This window comes from Oncorhynchus keta, unplaced genomic scaffold (assembly GCF_023373465.1).
Source record: "Oncorhynchus keta strain PuntledgeMale-10-30-2019 unplaced genomic scaffold, Oket_V2 Un_scaffold_29659_pilon_pilon, whole genome shotgun sequence".
Taxonomy (NCBI): Eukaryota; Metazoa; Chordata; class Actinopteri; order Salmoniformes; family Salmonidae; genus Oncorhynchus; species Oncorhynchus keta.
The window spans coordinates 14,471-35,038 of record NW_026290907.1 but is presented as its reverse complement, the minus strand read 5'-3'; the positions used below and the strand labels follow the sequence as shown (position 1 = coordinate 35,038).

General features: G+C 48.2%; 1 protein-coding gene across 2 annotated transcripts in view; it reads right to left on the bottom strand.

The window, feature by feature from the left end:
- LOC127928541 (alpha-ketoglutarate-dependent dioxygenase FTO-like) overlaps positions 1–19,697 on the bottom strand; it is a 124,613-nt gene extending 104,916 nt beyond the window's left edge. For both annotated transcript variants that reach the window (XM_052515581.1, XM_052515582.1), the window contains exon 1: positions 19,443–19,697. In XM_052515581.1, the coding sequence (XP_052371541.1) occupies positions 19,443–19,529 (87 nt within the window). In that variant the 5' untranslated portion in view covers positions 19,530–19,697. The remainder of the gene's footprint in view (positions 1–19,442) is intronic.
- Between the last annotated feature and the right edge of the window lie 871 nt (positions 19,698–20,568).

Sequence of the window (20,568 nt, the reverse complement as noted above, 5' to 3'; positions counted from 1 at the left end):
GCCCCCTGGACCTCCACCCCTAAGGTCCTCAACGCCCCAGCCCCCTGGACCTCCCCAGCCCCATGGACCTCCTCCCCCAGCTCCCTGGACTTCCACCCCCAGCTCCCTGGACTTCCACCCCCAGGCCCTCCATGCCCCAGCCCCCTGGAACTCCTCCCCCCAGCCCCTGGACCTCCACCCCTAAGGTCCTCAACGCCCCAGCCCCCTGGACCTCCCCAGCCCCATGGACCTCCTCCCCCCAGCTCCCTGGACTTCCACCCCCAGCTCCCTGGACTTCCACCCCCAGGTCCTCCATGCCCCAGCCCCCTGGAACTCCTCCCCCAGCCCCTGGACCTCCACCCCTAAGGTCCTCAACGCCCAGCCCCCTGGACCTCCCCAGCCCCATGGACCTCCTCCCCCAGCTCCCTGGACTTCCACCCCCAGCTCCCTGGACTTCCACCCCCCAGCTCCCTGGACTTGCACCCCCAGGTCCTCCATGCCCCAGCCCCATGGACTTCCACCCCCAGCCCCATGGACCTCCACCCCCCCAGGCACCTGGGCTCCCTCCGCATCGGTGACAAACAGCACGTAGCTACCTCATACACAGGGCATGTCTCTGACTGCTTCGAACCACAGTGAGATCACACATCACCTAGGTGCCATCACACACACACACAATCCATCACACACACTTCCTTGAACACTGACACTGTCCCTCCCTCCCCCCTAGGCTACATGGTTGTTTTAACTGACATTTAGGCCCCAGGACATAATAAGCACTATCCATTCAAAGAAAAGCAAAACTTTAACTGCCTTTTGACATTTTGTTTCCGACAAACCGTGGCATAATGCATTCTCAGAACCCCACACACTGGTCAGCAATCACTGTAATGGTTATGGATGGGAGGTAAGAGATAAGTGACTGAACAGTGTAATAAATGGTTAACTGATTGAAACATCTGTAGAGTGACCTGAGAACCAGGCCACACAGGGCAGTAATAATGTGTAACCCCACACCCACACACTGGACCAGGAGGTGGGGATGCATATTCATCTGTCTGGTTGGAGGACTAGCTGGTTACATCCTGATCAGATCAGGTGGTCACTGCTCATGTACTAAATAGTAGGTGTCAAATATAGTTTTTCTATTGAATATGTCAAAAGGTATTGCAATAGTACACAGCTCCAGTAGAACATGATGAGCCTCGATGCTCCTCCTGCCCAAGAGGAAAAGCTGATCACCAACATGTCTCTTCATCTGTGTCCTCCTCAGCAGCTCAACTCAGTAGTCTCTATCTCTAACACACACACACACACACACACACACACACACACACACACACACACACACACACACACACACACACACACACACACACACACACACACACACACACACACACACACACACACACACACACACACACACACACACACACACACACACACACACACACACACACACACACACACACACACACACACACTGAGGCAGAGACACACACACACACACACTGAGGCAGACACACACACGCACACTGAGTAGATATTTTCAGTAGAGATCCATTCAGGTAGATGATGAAAAATGGCCAACTAGCCCTCGTTGACACTCTCCTCACTAATTATTGTTTGGGGCTGAAGGGGGACATTGTTCACTTCACTTAGCGGCAGGTCAGAGAGGGGGTGGAATCATTCATATTAAAATGTGTCCATCCATCTATCTGAACACACCGGGGCCAAGTCATTTAAATGATGCTGCATGGAGCTGGGCCCGGGTAGACCTTTCACACCCTGTTTAGAACATGGATCTAATAACATTACCAGCACCGCAGGCAGGGTGATCACCAAGGATCATTATTTAAACACACACACACAAACAGACTATAGGCCCACACACACACACAAAGCACATAGTACTATAGACAATCATACTGGTTGATATTCAGAAATATATACACACCCACAATGACAATCACTTTATGGAAGACAGTCAAGTAGTTTAAACAGCCATTCAATTAGCCCTCTGTGTTCTCTCTGTCTCTCTCTCACAGTGTTAAACCCAATCCGTGACACAGCCACGGGCAGGTGTAACCCTGTCAGGCGTTAGGAGAAAGCAAAAGAGAGAAAGAAAGAGAAAAAGATGAATCACCCCAAAGTATTTACACATACACCTGGGGTAAGCCTAGACACTGACATCTTGGCACATACAAGGCCTGTCCATTTAAGTGCTTTTCAATGTGTCCATGGTGTCAACATCTATTTCACACTCATCTACACCTAGAAGGAGAAAAAGATGTTTCCATGACCTTTACCCAAGGTGTCAAATCTGGAGAGGAGAGCGAGTGAGGAGAGCGAGAGGAGAGCAGAGCAGATATTTAAGAGGTATGCCCTACCTTACATAAGCAGAAAAGTAAAGGGTGTTCGCCACTTTGGCTTTAATTGTTATTTTGTGGGCAGGCCATAACACTTCCATTACGATTATGTCGATAGAGAAAGCTTTTTAGTTTTCACCTACAAATGACAACATGGTTTCATGAGGTCAGCTGTTTTCCAGGCAGAATGGACCATTTTAACACTGACACACATTCCCTAGGTATTCGGATTCAGACACAGGCCAGTTTGTTGGGGGAGAGGTGAGGGAACGAGGGGGGGGATGAGGGACGAAGGGAGGGGAAGGAGAGCATTGATTGAAAGACCGTGATTAGCAGTTTTCAGCAGGGTGCGCTGGGGCCATCAAGTTGTTCTGACAGCCTGGTCGCGTCCTGAGGTGCAGTCAAGGAGAAGTCAGTGCTTTAGAGATGTCTCTCTCTCTCTGTCATCATTCCTCCCTCTGTCTCTCTCCCTCTCTTTCTTTCTCTCGCTCTCTAGCTAGCCAGCCACACTTCTCTGCCCCGCCACAAAATCAATATGGCTCTGTAAAGTGCAGGCGGCCCGGGGGAGACTGAGGGCTAGAAGCAGGGCCAAGGTGTCCTCCAGGCCTGTCCCACGGGCCATGTCAAGGACAGACCCGAGCCAGGATACCGGAGGCTGAGGCTGGGGTCTGCCGCCCCTCTGCCCCCTCCCCTGTGTCCGCTGACGCGCCTGGAGGACATGATGGATAAGCAGGTGGAGCGTTAAATACTCTGCCCCAGAGGGTGTCCCGCTGCTGGGGCACAGCCAGCCAAGACTCAGCCTCCTGCTCCCTCCTCCTGGAGGACGGACGGTCGGTCTGGTCTGGTCACACCTGAATTGGATGTTTTGTTCTCAGACAGAGACAGAGACTGGAGATCTCTGACAATAAACAGTTCAATAACAGTTAGAGAAACATCTCTGCTGTGGAAGGTAGCAGCGTGGCCCACTGGTCACACAATGTAGCTCCTTAACAGGACACAGGTCAACAGAAGTCAGCCACAGGGCATGGGCCTGCTCAGGGAATTGGTCACTAAGCTACCTGAACACTCTCCTACAGTTAAGAGAATACAATGTTTTCATAGCTTTATTATGGACAATATCTAAACCATAATAGAGCAAATAGCAAGACTACTTATTCTAGCTCGCTGTCAATAATTGTCCTAATTCTGATACAGTGAGTGAAACAGATGGGTGATGTTGAGAGGATTTCAGTCATTCCGAGTGTCTGTGTGTGTGAGTGACTGATCACAGTGGAAGTGGCTTGTGTTGCTAATCCAGAAACCAGTGTACGACAGAGTAAAGAGCCAGCTCTGTGTTCCATCCACAGTGTTAACAGCACAAGCTGATCAACCCCTTCAGATGGCAGCTAGTCCCCTTCCCTGTCCTTAAGGATCTAGTCTAGATGATCTGCTGCCTGTCTGCAGCTTCACTGGGGATACAGATGGAGACTAGGGCTAAATCAGGGTAAACCAGGGCTGATTGTGACATCTGAAATGGCATTGTATTAGCTAGAATCCATTTAGTGAAAAACAAGCATGTTTCCTTTTTATTTATTTTACTAACCACTATGTACTGGAACAGTATGTTACTAATATCTAAGACTAAAGGGACAGACAAGAACACTTCTTAGGAAGTGATTGAGTGTTGTTACTGAATCACTACAACAAAACAAATCTAACCTATGTGTCTCAACTTTACAATTAAGACTCAGATTGCTATTGAATTACCAGACAGATATTATTTGGGAATGTTTACATGGTTTTTGACTGTCTTCCTGGAATCCACCACAAGATAAATAGTCTACAATGGCATTAGACAAATCCTAAAATATACAGGAGCAGAAGGCATCCCATCCATTCCTATTCACTGTTTATTTATTTTCCTTCCTTCACTCATTGTGAACCAAGGATAATATTCTACCAGGAATTGAACGTCTTAATCCTCTTTACACTCTTCCTAGTAGCCTGGATGGTGACAGATTAACAGACCGGACGTTTCCAACCCCTGGGGGGACAGCCTACTGCATGCATGGCTTTAAGTGTTCTGGAGGGTTAATATGAAGCCAGTAGAAAAGAAAGCAGTGGTGGTGGTACTGAATATTACTGATGAGCTCCAGGGGAATGGTTGGTACTGGTGAGCTCCAGGGGAATGGTTGGTACTGATGAGCTCCAGGGGAATGGTTGGTACTGGTGAGCTCCAGGGGAATGGTTGGTACTGGTGAGCTCCAGGGGAATGGTTGGTACTGGTGAGCTCCAGGGGAATGGTTGGTACTGATGAGCTCCAGGGGAATGGTTGGTACTGGTGAGCTCCAGGGGAATGGTTGGTACTGATGAGCTCCAGGGGAATGGTTGGTACCGATGAGCTCCAGGTGAATGGTTGGTACCGATGAGCTCCAGGGGAATGGTTGGTACTGATGAGCTCCAGGTGAATGGTTGGTACTGATGAGCTCCAGGGGAATGGTTGGTACTGGTGAGCTCCAGGGGAATGGTTGGTACTGGTGAGCTCCAGGGGAATGGTTGGTACTGATGAGCTCCAGGGGAATGGTTGGTACTGATGAGCTCCAGGTGAATGGTTGGTACTGATGAGCTCCAGGGGAATGGTTGGTACTGATGAGCTCCAGGTGAATGGTTGGTACTGATGAGCTCCAGGGGAATGGTTGGTACTGGTGAGCTCCAGGGGAATGGTTGGTACTGATGAGCTCCAGGGGAATGGTTGGTACTGGTGAGCTCCAGGGGAATGGTTGGTACTGATGAGCTCCAGGGGAATGGTTGGTACTGGTGAGCTCCAGGGGAATGGTTGGTACTGGTGAGCTCCAGGGGAATGGTTGGTGCTGATGAGCTCCAGGGGAATGGTTGGTACTGATGAGCTCCAGGGGAATGGTTGGTACTGATGAGCTCCAGGGGAATGGTTGGTACTGATGAGCTCCAGGGGAATGGTTGGTACTGATGAGCTCCAGGGGAATGGTTGGTACTGATGAGCTCCAGGGGAATGGTTGGTACTGATGAGCTCCAGGGGAATGGTTGGTGCTGATGAGCTCCAGGGGAATGGTTGGTACTGATGAGCTCCAGGGGAATGGTTGGTGCTGATGAGCTCCAGGGGAATGGTTGGTACTGATGAGCTCCAGGGGAATGGTTGGTACTGATGAGCTCCAGGTGAATGGTTGGTGCTGATGAGCTCCAGGTGAATGGTTGGTGCTGATGAGCTCCAGGTGAATGGTTGGTGCTGATGAGCTCCAGGTGAATGGTTGGTACTGATGAGCTCCAGGGGAATGGTTGGTGCTGATGAGCTCCAGGTGAATGGTTGGTACTGGTGAGCTCCAGGTGAATGGTTGGTGCTGATGAGCTCCAGGTGAATGGTTGGTACTGATGAGCTCCAGGGGAATGGTTGGTGCTGATGAGCTCCAGGGGAATGGTTGGTGCTGATGAGCTCCAGGGGAATGGTTGGTGCTGATGAGCTCCAGGGGAATGGTTGGTGCTGATGAGCTCCAGGTGAATGGTTGGTGCTGACGAGCTCCAGGGGCATGGTTGGTGCTGACGAGCTCCAGGGGCATGGTTGGTGCTGACGAGCTCCAAGGGCATGGTTGGTGCTGACGAGCTTCAGGGGCATGGTTGGTGCTGGTAAGCTCCAGGGGAATGGTTGGTACTGGTGAGCTCCAGGTGAATGGTTGGTACTGATGAGCTCCAGGTGAATGGTTGGTACTGATGAGCTCCAGGGTAATGGTTGGTGCTGACAAGCTCCAGGTGAATGGTTGGTGCTGACGAGCTCCAGGGGAATGGTTGGTGCTGATGAGGTCCAGGTGAATGGTTGGTGCTGACGAGCTCCAGGTGAATGGTTGGTACTGATGAGCTCCAGGTGAATGGTTGGTACTGATGAGCTCCAGGGGAATGGTTGGTGCTGATGAGCTCCAGGTGAATGGTTGGTGCTGATGAGCTCCAGGGGAATGGTTGGTGCTGATGAGCTCCAGGGGCATGGTTGGTGCTGACCAGGGGCATGGTTGGTGCTGATCCAGGGGCATGGTTGGTGCTGACGAGCTCCAGGGGCATGGTTGGTGCTGACGAGCTCCAGGGGCATGGTTGGTGCTGACGAGCTCCAGGGGCATGGTTGGTGCTGACGAGCTCCAGGGGCATGGTTGGTGCTGACGAGCTCCAGGGGAATGGTTGGTGCTGACGAGCTCCAGGGGCATGGTTGGTGCTGACGAGCTCCAGGGGCATGGTTGGTGCTGACGAGCTCCGGGGGAATGGTTGGTGCTGACGAGCTCCGGGGGAATGGTTGGTGCTGACGAGCTCCAGGGGAATGGTTGGTGCTGACGAGCTCCAGGGGAATGGTTGGTGCTGACGAGCTCCAGGGGCATGGTTGGTGCTGACGAGCTCCAGGGGAATGGTTGGTGCTGACGAGCTCCAGGGGCATGGTTGGTGCTGACGAGCTCCAGGGGCATGGTTGGTGCTGACGAGCTACAGGGGAATGGTTGGTGCTGACGAGCTCCAGGGGCATGGTTGGTGCTGACGAGCTCCAGGGGCATGGTTGGTGCTGACGAGCTCCAGGGGCATGGTTGGTGCTGACGAGCTCCAGGGGCATGGTTGGTGCTGACGAGCTTCAGGGGCATGGTTGGTGCTGACGAGCTCCAGGGGCATGGTTGGTGCTGACGAGCTCCAGGGGCATGGTTGGTGCTGACGAGCTCCAGGGGCATGGTTGGTGCTGATGAGCTCGTGCCAGTGTGGGTCAGACCCAACTCATTTAGCCTAGCCTGAGATAGAAAGTAAAATGGGACTCGGTCACATACTAGAAGATGTTGGCTGTTCCCAACTTCCCCCACCACCTCCACCCACAATGGTCTGAGGGAAGAGGGGGATATCGCCGTGGTTACTGTTCACACTCCTGCTAATTATTAGAGCCAATCAGAGAGGTTAACAGGGCGGAGCCTGAGGAGATCATGTTCTGGGGCATTTAACATCTGGCAGAGATGGAGGTGAATACATTACACACTGGCCTCCTGCAATCCAAATAAAACACTCTTCACATCTGAAGTGTACTTAGCACAGAGGGGAGGGAGGGAGGGAGGGAGGCGAGCGAGCATCCCATATGGTGATGTCCAAGTGCCACCTAGTGAAAACTATGTGGCTCATCCAGTCAAGTGACGGTCCTCCAGGCTCCAGAGGAGAGGGGGTCTGCCCCAGAAAACAGCCCAGAGAGGAGGACCCATCTGGACTGAGACAGCCCTGTCACAGGCCTAGCTACCTATGGCACCAGTCCAACATGGTCAACGCTAAGAAAGATCTACTGCCACCAATGCCAAAAATTTGACTAGGGACCCAATACCACTAACCTACTTTGCAAGAACGTGCAAGTCAATTTGCCAAATAAAAAATAACTTTATCCAACTGTTATGATTTCAGGTTATCCAAAGGTTACAATCACGTCAACATCAAGGGAGCCATGGATGTTGACGTGGACGATAATTGTGTAAAATGATGATGTGGGACGTATTTACTGTATATAGTTGACATCATATGGTGTTACTGACCTGTACTCTCTCCAAAACCAATACTTGTCCAGAGTGTGCTCTCTCCATCTCTCTCTCCATCTACCTATCCATCTCTCTCTTTCGCTCTCTAGCTCTCCACCTCTCTATCTACCTCGCTCTCCATCTACCTCTCTCTCGCTCTCCATCTACCTCTCTAGCCCTCTCTCTCCATCTGTCTCGCTCTCTCCATCTGTCTCGCTCTCTCCATCTCTCTCGCTCTCTCCATCTGTCTCGCTCTCTCCATCTGTCTCGCTCTCTCCATCTGTCTCGCTCTCTCCATCTCTCTCGCTCTCTCCACCTCCACCTCTCTCTCTCGCTCTCTCCACCTCTCTCGCTCTCTCCACCTCTCTATCTACCTCTCTGTCGCTCTCCATCTACCTCTCTAGCCCTCTCTCTCCATTAGCTCTCGCTCTCTCCATCTCTCTCGCTCTCTCCATCTCTCTCGCTCTCTCCATCTCTCTCGCTCTCTCCATCTCTCTCGCTCTCTCCATCTCTCTCGATCTCTCTCTAATTCAATCTCCAGTAGTATGGTCATTTTTTCTAGCCCTGCTGTTGGTCCTGGCTGCTACGCTGTGTTTGTTGTGATGGAGAAACAGATGTGTCTATGACTGTGTTTAGTAGCTATGGGCCATCCCCTCCTATCATTAGTGGAGCTAGAAATCACAGCCCTCCCCGTGCCCAGAGGTGAGAGAGATGAGAGTGGAGGTGAGAGTGGAGGTGAGCCTGAAATAATGCTGATGTCCCCCAGGGTCAGACCTCCATTATGGCCGCTTCAAAAACTATTAATCTGGCTTGTAGTCACTGGCCTAGAAATAATTACTTCATCTAACCTATGTAATACAGCATGACCAGCAGTCCAGTCAGGTCCAAGTGGGTGGGGGAGAGAGAGGGGTGGGAGAGAGAGGTTGGGGCAGAGAGAGGAGAGAAAGCCACAAATTACAGGCCCGTCTCTGCTGCTACTAGGTGACTGATGTACCAATCACCATCTGGATATGGCCTTTACACTAACACTGATTTAGACACACACACACTTTAATTTTTTTGCAATGTGTTCACAATATACTCAGCAATCCCTAAACAGGGTCTGACTAAAGTAACTTACAAAAGATAACACCCATTCCAACCACTAATCACTAAAGTGAAATAGCCAGGGAACAGAGTTCAGTATATTTACTCTTACCCACCAAAACAACACACCAAACGGAACCCCCGACTTCCTAAGTAGTGCACTACCTCTGACCAGAGCTCTGTGGTCCCTGGTCGAAAGTAGTGCACTATAGGGTGCCATTTGGGACACAACCAGAGTTTTGTTCTATCTAGTGTGAGGTCAGACAGACGTCCACCTCTCTAACCACTGCTCAACACTGCCACCTAGAGATGTAGGAGAAACTGCTAGAGTCATCACCAAAACCACTATGATGGTGACATAAACCAGCACATAAACCAGCACATCACACACACACACACACACACACACACACACACACACACACACACACACACACACACACACACACACACACACACACACACACACACACACACACACATAGAATTCAGTGCAGTCCGTCTCCATAAATGTCACAGTGAAGTATGGAATGACATGAATAAATACAACAACCATGAGTCTCCAGTCAGTCAGTGGAGGCATGGCTACATCGCTGGCTGTCACAGATGGGATCCCAGGTGGAGATTTAATTAGTTAGGGTTGAAGTCAGTCTCCCTTGTTGTCTGGGGGTCCTCGCTCGGCACGCGCTACTGTAAACATGCTCTATATCCTAATCAGGTGTCACCGCCGCGTTTGATCAGTCTGCTAAAACTTGTCACAAATCCCCGGCAGAGAGCGAGAGGAGGGGGGGGGGGACAGAGGGAAGGAGCAGGGAGAACAAAAGGAAGGAGCTGTCAGAGGGAGAGGGGGGAGACGGAGGAGAGTTTGCCCATTAGCAGCATTCTCCATCTCTCTCCGGCTGCCCATAGTGAGGAGTCCCCTGGTGACAGACAGCTCCAGGTCTCTGCTATACAACACAGGGACTTCACTTCTCTTCACCACCGTCAGCACTATACACACTAACACAGCTGATCACTAGAACAACTACTCCAGCTAAACACTCTAGTAGTAAACTAGTTTCTGTTGTTTGCCTACAAGCTGCACCCCTTTTTGGTTTCTGCAAACACTTTCAATAGTGGGTCTTTTTCTTTAAAAGCACCAAATCAGAGACAGACACCTCCCCTCCTCCCCTCCAGAATGAGAGAAGAGAAGACAGCAGGCAGTGGAGTTGGTATAGGAACACACGCTCCATTAGATACTGTTTACTTTTCATTTATGTTGATATTGAATACATTAGCCGATTGAACCTCCTAAGAACACTGCAGAGTGACAAGCCGGAATCCGTCTTTGCAACTACCATGGCAACGGAGATTACCACAAATAGAAAAAAATAGAAAACCTCTGAATAGAACGATACATAAATTAATTAAAGGACACAAAAACAAGCAGAGAATTAAAGTTAGAACATCTGTCAGAGACTTAGCTTCCCATCCTAATACCAGTGTTAGAACATTTATACCCTTGAAGTGAATGATCCCTTCTTTAATTGACAGTCAAGGAAAAGTGGTTGCAGCAGCATCCTGTAGCCGCTGATAAGAAAGCTTTCCCCCTCTCCCCCCAAAAAAACAGTTTAAAGAACCTTGGCACTAATCCCTATTGTCATCCCAGTGCAGTGGAAGGACTTACAAATAGCGATAACTCGACAGAGGCTGTCTGTTCCTGAGGAGTTAGGGACAGGGTAGCGGTCGCATGCTGGAGAATCAGTCACTTAGATTAATACAATCCACACGCGGCGTCAGTCAGGCATGACACTAGACTGTCACTGCATTTACATCCCAGTCCATCCCTACCGTTCTATATGACAATGTGTTTAAGAAGGTCCACTCACATCACAATGAGCCTCTCTCTCTCTGTGTGTGTGTTGGTGGATAACACTCCCAGTCATATGATATGCTTTACTGGTGATCCTGGAAACAACAACTTTGCAAAGCTCTATATCACCATTTTTACATACGGAATGGGTGCCACTGTCACTCACACAAGTAGGCCAAACACACACACACATACACATGTAGAAACAGTTGTTTATTGCGATAGGAATAGAAGTTTTCTTGGGCAGAACACAAAGAGAACACCTAGACTAAACTGATGAGCTACAGAAGAGGACTAATCCAACCAAAAACTCCACAGATTATCAAAACCAAACAGAAACATAACTGATCAAACCACAAATAAAATGGTAAGACTATTGTGGCAGAATACAAGGCTAATAGATGGCATCTCAGCCACTGCTGAGCCTCAGTGTTCAGGCTGTACGCCTGTGTGACTCCTCCACTTCAGCAGTCCTGAGACAAATGACAGTGGCTGCCCTCGACATTACAGGGCCAGGGCACGCATGACACTAGGGCTGACAACTGAACACACACAACACACCCCTAGCTACCTTGATAAACACACACACAGCCCAAAACAGCACTGACACAACCTCTCTCCCTCCACCTCCCTCTCCTCCCACCTCCCTCTCTCTCCATCTCACAGGAGACAACCCTGACTTCAGGCCCTTACCCAGGCAAGTGGATCTGACCTGCTGCCCCCCAGTCAGCCTCATCTGAATACACAGAGACAGGAACAGGAGAGGAAGGGAAATCTGCCTATATTATGATGGGAAGAGAGGAGAAGAAGAGAGGAGAGGGGGGTGAGATGCCGTCAGGGGGCTCTCTTCTTTATGCACGTATGATCATGTGGTTGACAGCACCGGTGGGAAGAATTATGGACTGTTGAACAAAAGGTTGAGGTCTGGCTGGTTGGTGATGGGATGGTACCTGGATGGAGAGGCAGGCAGGCAGCTAGGCAGTGTTGGGGCCTGACAGTGGTGGACTTATGACAAGTACCACGCACGCACGCACGCACACGCACACGCACACACACACGGCACCTCCTCGCCATCCGCTCGCACCAAAGTCTGTCACTCAGAATGGGCCAAGAACGCTGCACGTTAGAGTGAGCGTGGGGGGCGGAGAGAGGATGGAGGGGGATTCTGGTCAGAGGTTAAGCGCAGAGAAGACAGCAATGAAAGGCAACTGTCATGCACCAGCGCACGCTGAGGAGCACCTGTCTCATGGAGAACATGCAAAGAAGGAATGCTCTCCGAGTCCTGACAACACCCCTCCTCCACACCCCTATTACCATCACTACCCCACACAGAACGCACACAGAACACACACAGTACACACACATAAAACAGAGTGGCGGCACTACACCACAGAAGGCAACGCCTGCCTGACAGCATGCCAATTAAACTGTTGACCCCTTCTCTAACATAGCATATGCATGACTAAAGTTAGCTGGGCTCATGAACAAAAACACAGGCTGAGAGAGAATCACTGAAAGATGAAGAGGCTACCTGGCTGGCATCAACAGGTATCATGGAATATCCAAAGAAATGATCCATCAAATGGTCTTGGCTTATTTTAAAATGAAATAAGCCCTTAATATCTGACGTCAGGTAGAGAAAGATATTTTATGAATGGTGGTTGGTGGGTAAGGCAAGGTAGAGGCAAGGCACTCCAGCTGGCTAGGTTACACTAGGCTCCAGTGATAGGGGCAGGGGGGCACTACCATCCTTCTCCCTCCTCAGTCTCCCTCCTCAGTCTCCCTCCTCAGTCTCCCTCCTCAGTCTCCCTCCTCAGTCTCCCCTGGGCAGTGTACACCAGTACTACATGCCAGGTACTTTCATTACACACGTTTATGGAAAATATCTTATGATGTACAAATTAACAGTTACAATTTACAGGGCCTTATGAAAGTGGCCTCCTGCAGTTTTTGTGAATGGAGGCTATTGAAGCAGTCATCAGAAGCAGATGTTGGCCAAGTCTAACGTTAGCTAACTGCTAGGTAGCTCAGCTTTATTGGAAAGGTGAGTCATTACAAAGGAAAATAAATTCACAAATAAACAGCAACACCACCAGCCCTGTAATATAAATGGAGCAGGTGGATTCATAGGGAGAGCAGGCCTTCTGAGAGCTACAATAGGTAGGCTAGCTTTACTGCTATAGGACCAAGAGCAAAAGAAAGTTAACCTACATGATGAACGCCAAAGACAGCCTTGAAAGAAGAGACTGCACCTCAAGTGTTGTCTAGTCACTGTCCTTGTGACAGATGGCATTAGGAAAATTAGATTAAATTAGAGGACTTCTGCAACAGTCTTCTCGTCCTCTCCCTCTCTCTCTGTCTCTGTCTCTCTCCACAGTGTGTCCCCCCCCCCTCCATACATACGTACAGATTCAAATGAAAATAATGACCTCCCTAGATTGAAGCCTTGAGTGGCTAATGAACCCCCCTGAGTGCCCTCTGTCTGAGGTGAGCGGGTCATTCCCATGTTTATTTAGTACGGCCCCACCACAGCCACACACACACACCACCTATTGATCAGATTGATTACTCCATGTATATATGGTGATAGGGCTCTGTGTGACTGATGAACTCTGGGTCACACTGAACGTAAACTCATTGACTCTGACAGCTGAGATGATCCATTGTCACAGCAGCTCGTTTGGGAAAATACGAAGACATCAGCAATAATATGTCACTGCTAATATGAACTGCTAGGTAGAGCTGATGATGACATGGGATCAGTCAACGGAGAGGGTCGCCCACAGCTAACCAGCTAACAGCCTGCTCAGAACAAAACCTGGGACTGGTGGTAAATTTGACTTCTGAAACTGAGCAACTAGGCCGATTTCTGGTGACAATCCAGTTAGGTATTACTTCAAAGAAAATCCTGAATAAATGGACCATTTGTCAATAGTAATAAAGTATGAATAAAGTTACTCTGTAGAAGACACTAAATCTTTGTTCATCTGCCGGATGAGTTGAACATAGCATCCCCTGTAATATGTTCATCCTTAGTGTTTTCAACATACACTAAAACCCCAAGCCCTTTAGCCAAACCGTGTGGATGGACATGCTGTGTGAAGTGTCATCTATCATATGGCTGCTGTGATGGCTAACATCAGGAGAGGAACCTAGGCTATATCCCAGAGTGCATCCAAAATGGCACCCTATTCCGTACATAGCGCACTACTTTTTATCAGGGCCATGGTCAAAAGTAATGCACTATATAGGGAATAGGGTGGCATTTGGGATAAATCCTCAAGCTGGTTTTTCCCTCTGGATGTTTAGTAGGATCACAGATGCTCTTAAACACATACATGTCCGTGGGCCCTGGCAGCTAGGGGCGGCTGTAGACATGGGACCTGAGACACCACAGAGAGAGCAGCCAGGCCGGGCTGTAAAAGTTGATATCCTCCCAGATGCAAACCAAATGTAGACATCATGAACCTTTAAATTGTCCTACATTTAAAGCAGACCACTATAAAAGGGGGTCAGGATAAGAGAAGAGATCTGAATGCAGACACACATCTAGATCACTACACATGAAGAGCCATATTATATACTGCACCACTGTGTAGCTGTTGACAGGGATGTAGGACGACTTACTGAGAACCCATATTTCAGATATAAACAGTTAGTAGTGTATCTAACTCCCAGAAAAGGGTACGATAGCTGTGCCATTACTGCAAATAAAATGTGCTATAAATTTGCTCTTTGTTGCCAAGAGATCAAAGAAACCCTGTAGCTGGCAAAAACAATGGAAAAAACAATAGCAACCCAAGTCCTTCTTCCATCACTGACACATTGCCACTGCCAGGCATGTGGCTTAAAGGCTGTAGTGTTGGGTTGGGTTTACCAAGCTGATCTGTAAACAACACAAACACAGTCCAGATATATCCAGGCTAAGCCCCAATAACTAAGACAAGGTATAAAGAGGTAGAGGGGGGCTTATAGCCACAGACTAATCAACCCTCCTCGTCGTTCTCATATCGGATCAATGAACTACCCGGGGCCCTGGGCCCACTGCCACCCCACCGCACAGGCACTACATTACACACAAAACTTCATATTCATTCATTGATTTACTTTTCAGAATAGTATATCATTGAACTCCAATGGGACTAAAAACAGAGTCTGGGGCTGAGGTCAAGCCCACTTGCATGGACAGATGTTTGCACAATATTGATGGCCCAAGCAGAAATAAATGAGTAAATATCCCGATCGATACCTAGTTTCCCTAGCCGGCCCTGTGCGACAGCAGATACATAAATACATCTTTATGGCTACAGGAATGGTCCCTAATGAAGAGTGGATAAATGCTCCCCTGAAGGTAAACTCTTTGATTAGCTGAGGCCAGAGGTGACGCCCGGTTGGGGAGGGCAGAGGCGATATGCTGACATGGAAATGCCATACCTTCCATTGCCTGAGGAGTCTAATGGTTAAGAAGGGCCAAGTTACTGAGGGGCAACAAGGATATGACAGGTCACAAGCCTTGAGTAGGTCGTTCTGTGCTACCTGACCTCCTTTCAATTTGTAATGGTATTAGCATAGATCAGCAGCATTCTCAATCATACTCATAGTCAATAACACACATATTGTTTCAATTCTACATGTAGCCTAGCTCTGTTTTGACTGTATCACTGGGCTAGAGAGGATATTGTTGAAACAAATCCTCTGCATTTCATCTCCAGCCACCTCAAGCACGAAGGCCCTAGCTGTCAGTGGTTAAGACGTATGAAAGAGGGGACATGAGTCTGTAATCAGGCCAGACCATCATCATCATCATCAGGAGCAGCAGTACTGGGCTCCAGCTCTCTGTCTCCCTCATGGTGAAGAGACAGTGGTGCTGATGACACTAGATAGAGGATCTGGATGGAGCTGCCTGCTCTTATTTACAGCACAGCTCAATTACCCAGGACAACACCATCCAACCAATGAAGACCTCCCGGTCATCATCCCTGCTCGGCCCTAAATCAACAGCTGGATAAACAGCCTCCACGGTGGGTTAGTGCCGGTCCCCATGCAGTCACAAGAGGCCGAGGGCTGGGGGGCTCCAGGGGGCCAAGTCAGGAGCCGGATCGACACCTCAACAGCGATAAGTAATTCTGTGTTGGATTAGCAGCATGATGGCCTGATCAATACAGGGTGATACACTCAGGCCATTAGGAATGCAGGGAGGAAATGGCCCCCTCTGGTAATAAAGCAGGCCTTATGTCTGGCTGTGCCTTCATCAGATCTCTCCATTAGTGTAATGGTACTATTATCAGCCACAGCAAAATACCTATTTTACCAGGGAACCTTTTTTTCAGCAGGACAGACCGGGTCGTGCTGGAGGGGGTCTGAGTCAGGGAGGGAGAGCCATGCAGTGAGGAGTGGAGAAATATCCTCTCTCTCTCTCTCGTCCTCCTTCCCCAGGCCCGGATGTAAATCTCCAGCAGCCTACTTCAATGTTCCCTGCCCGGCTCCTAGTGCTCCTTACGTATTCCTAAGTGTGTTTTATGTCAGCTCCCAACACTATTTTTCCATTATTGGCTCATTAATAGAACTAGCAGTGTGTTAGTGGTGGGTAAGAGGGGGGGGCAGCGGGGCAGGGGAAAGGTGCTGAATGTGCTGAATGTGACACCCCCTCTTGCTAAAACAACCAGAGCCGACATGACAGCACACCCGGCATTAGTCGCCATAAATCGTTACCTTAACACTAATTCACTGGGTAACATTTTGTGGGGGGTTGATTAACCATGTCTGGATGTGTGGACACATAATCAGCTTTTACCTCTCTAGTTGAACATTTAACAGAATTGCCAAGGGAAACACAAAACATTTTAATGAGTGTTGAGGAATGAAATACCCTAAACAGCTTGCACTAGCTGCCACAACCAGAGGGAACCAATGAGGCTGATCTGAGCGATGTTCTGGGCTCAGCCAGGACCTCAGCACATCTGGTGACCCTATGTGGTCATTACTTAGCCTGACATTATTCGGAAATACATTTCCACTTTTTCATCAACACTTTATACACGTCATCACATAGACAGCAGCTATCGTCAAAGAGAACGTCAAGAAAGTAGGTCATTTACATTTATATTCAGTTTACACAGGACATGTATATAAAAATCCATATACCTTTATTTCTAAAATAATAGACATGTTTCAAACCATGAATTTCCTTTACAATAACCTGCTGGCATTTGTGAAAAAACATGCTATTGATCACAGTATATTACAAGTAGGCCTATTAGTTACGGCTTTTTAGTTGATGAGACAGACAAACATGAGGCAGTGCTGCTCTCAGAAACATGGGTAAGCCATTATTGTCCTGCACATTGTATTGTATGTGGTTAAATTGAGAGTCTGCCTTTTTAAAACAGGTTGGGAGTTATGTTCAGTAGGCCTTCATGATAAATAGCTTGCCTTCACTAAACTAGCAAAATGACAGGGGGAAACAACTCACTGATTGAGTCTAACTGCAAACACACTCACTTATGAGACTACAGTCATATCCCCAAATCCCCAGTTATTACATATCATGATAAACTGAACCACTGCACTGTTTCCCTGCCCTATAACAAGCCACTGGGATTAATGCAGCTCTTCTAACTTGGGTCTGTTCTGTGGTTTTCCAGTCATTTTACCATTACAATACCCCATCCTCATTCCTCAATCATCCTTTTATTATTTGTCTAAAAGAGGAAGCAAAACCATTAGCTAGGTCTGAGTCTGCTCTCTCTGTGTCTGTGTCTGTGTGTGTGTCTGCTCTATGCTGCCTACACCCACCTGGGGGCCAGCTGGAAAGCGTTCTCGCTCTCGTCTGGTCACCATGGCGGCTCTCTCAGCTCTTCATAAACAGGAGGAACCACGTCCTACATAGTTTCTGTGCTGTCAGACATGATCCAAACACATGTGCCATGGCAGACTGTGGCACGGCAAAGGCTGGGAGCTGCTGGGACTGACTGACTTGGAGAGAGCAGACCGGGGTTCAAATACTATTTGAAATCGTTCAAAAACTTTTAGTGATTGCTCTAGCCTACCTAGAGTGCCAGATGGGTGGGGCTTGCAGTGTTAGGACTGTTATATTGGTCCAGTAAGCCAGTCAAGCTCAATCACAGATAAAGTGTTTGAAACCATTTTGAATAGTATTTGAACGCAGGTCTGGATGAACTTGAGCAGAGCAGTCTGCATGGGCCCAGCAGTAGGGGTAGCTAAGGAGGTCTGGATGAGCCTGAGCAGAGCAGTCTGCATGGGCCCAGCAGTAGGGGTAGCTAAGGAAGTCTGGATGAGCCTGAGCAGAGCAGTCTGCATGGGCCCAGCAGTAGGGGTAGCTAAGGAAGTCTGCATGAGCCTGAGCAGAGCAGTCTGCATGGGCCCAGCAGTAGGGGTAGCTAAGGAGGTCTGGATGAGCCTGAGCAGAGCAGTCTGCATGGGCCCAGCAGTAGGGGTAGCTAAGGAGGTCTGGGTGAGCCTGAGCAGAGCAGTCTGCATGGGCCCAGCAGTAGGGGTAGCTAAGGAGGTCTGGATGAGCCTGAGCAGAGCAGTCTGCATGGGCCCAGCAGTAGGGGTAGCTAAGGAGGTCTGGATGAGCCTGAGCAGAGCAGTCTGCATGGGCCCAGCAGTAGGGGTAGCTAAGGAGGTCTGGATGAGCCTGAGCAGACTGCATGGGCCCAGCAGTAGGGGTAGCTAGGGAGGTTTGGAGAACAGAACAGCCTTTACTTTCCTGCTATTTCTCTCCATCTAATTACACAACCCACAAACACAGCACATCCAGACCAGAACACACCACCACTAATCACAGCAGGCCTCTTTGGCAGTGGGGTCTGCTACCTACTATTTTTTTGTATTATTTTGTTCCACCTGTATTTAACCAGGTAGGCTAGTTGAGAACAAGTTCTCATTTACAACTGCGACCTGGCCAAGTTAAAGCCTGGGTATGCCCAAAATGTCACACCTTTACTTTGATCAACTATTTCATTCTCAATCAGATTTTTACACAAACGCCAGTCAATGTCGTTACTATTCTTTGTTTTGAACAGCATCCCAGGACAATCCAGCAGCCATCATAGTCCTTTGCGTTTCAGAGATGAGCCTATAATTATTACCTGCAATAGAATTGTACCACTCGCACACAGCCAGAAGCTGCTCTCCTCCAACGCACAGGATAGTTTAAGAACACACTGCAGTCACTCACGTCCCCCCATACAATTTTGGAGTAAGATTATTCTGATTTTGAGGGAGTATGACTTGAAAATCTAAAATATAGGGGACTTTTACCATGCAACCTGTCTAAATAAATATTCAAGCCTTCATAGCGATCCAATCAGTGTATTGTAGCACAGTCTACACCCATGTCTAAACTGTAATACTGAAAGCAAAAACAGTGTAGGCCTATCTGTAACGATAAAGCTGTTAATAACAGCGATGCTCCATTGTAGGTGAATGAAGAGGAAACCACAATAAAGCCAGAAATCATGCAGGCTGATGTGTAGCTACATAGACAACTGCAACTTTCCAGCCTTCAAAATGACCCAAGCATCACCGCATTTGGAACATAAAGTTCTGAGAGAACGAGTCCACTGTGTATTTGCCAGAGCTAAGGGAGAATAACGCTATGAATACCTTTCTTCGCTTCTCGCTCTCACTGCCACCCGACCGTTTCATGTTTCCTAGAGTTGTGTTTACACACCCGCGTTCACTGCAGCGCATCTTGGTAGTTGTAGTTCCAGCAGAAGAATTACAATACAACTTATAGCTCTGTTAAATAAACAGAGCATATAAAATGAACGGGTGCCGTGTAATAATAATCTAGTTACAAAGACGGGTTATGAAAGAGTACCTTTCTGATCACAATCTAGCATTCATTTGCTTCGAATGAAAATGGAAAACTTCATATCCCGAAGCACGGAACAGAGGAAATACGTTCAAGCGTAATTTGACTCAGCCGGATGGGGATTCTTGCTGCGTAGTGCGCACAGCAGCTACAATAATACTAGATCTTCAAATCATATGTAAACCATACCATCCTTAAAATAGCGTTGACATAATTGTATAAATATGGTAAATCTCGCAGCTGCTCTTTTGATGTCGATGAGCGCGTTCAATCTATAATGCAAACAAGTACTTTAGCAATTCAACATGGCAAAACAATGGTTTAAAACACAAAATAATACAGCACGTGGATCCATTTTAAACGTATAAAGTAGCTGAAATAATAATAAGGTAAACTTCAATGAAATGTATTTCCACATGTTGTGACATTGTCACTTTTATATTTTCGAATAGGCCTAGCCAATAAATTACAATGAGATTTTATAAGAAATAGAAAAAGGTTTGGGCAGTTTTTTCTTTTTTTTTGCTGCTTGGGTTTTATCTTGTGTAGCCTAAATCAAAAGCAGCGTTTTGTAACTTGTGTAAAAATAGCAATCATGCTTTGAACATACTCCAAGACTCCAACACTGCCAAGACTCTTTCAACTCTTGTATCTCATATCCAGGTGCTTTGCTGCGAAATGTATTGGCTGCCTCGACATAGACAGACACACATCACGTTCTACTCACCACCAATTGTGAAAGCAAACCATAAACATGCTGTATACAGTATGGGAGCATTTATGTATGGTATCACATGCAGACAAAATGCCCTCTACTATGGGTTCAACCAAATACCTGTGAATAGTGTTGAAATGTGCTCTGTCTGTTATTCTTATCAAGGACAGCGCATATGTGAAAGACATGCGCTGCTTCAC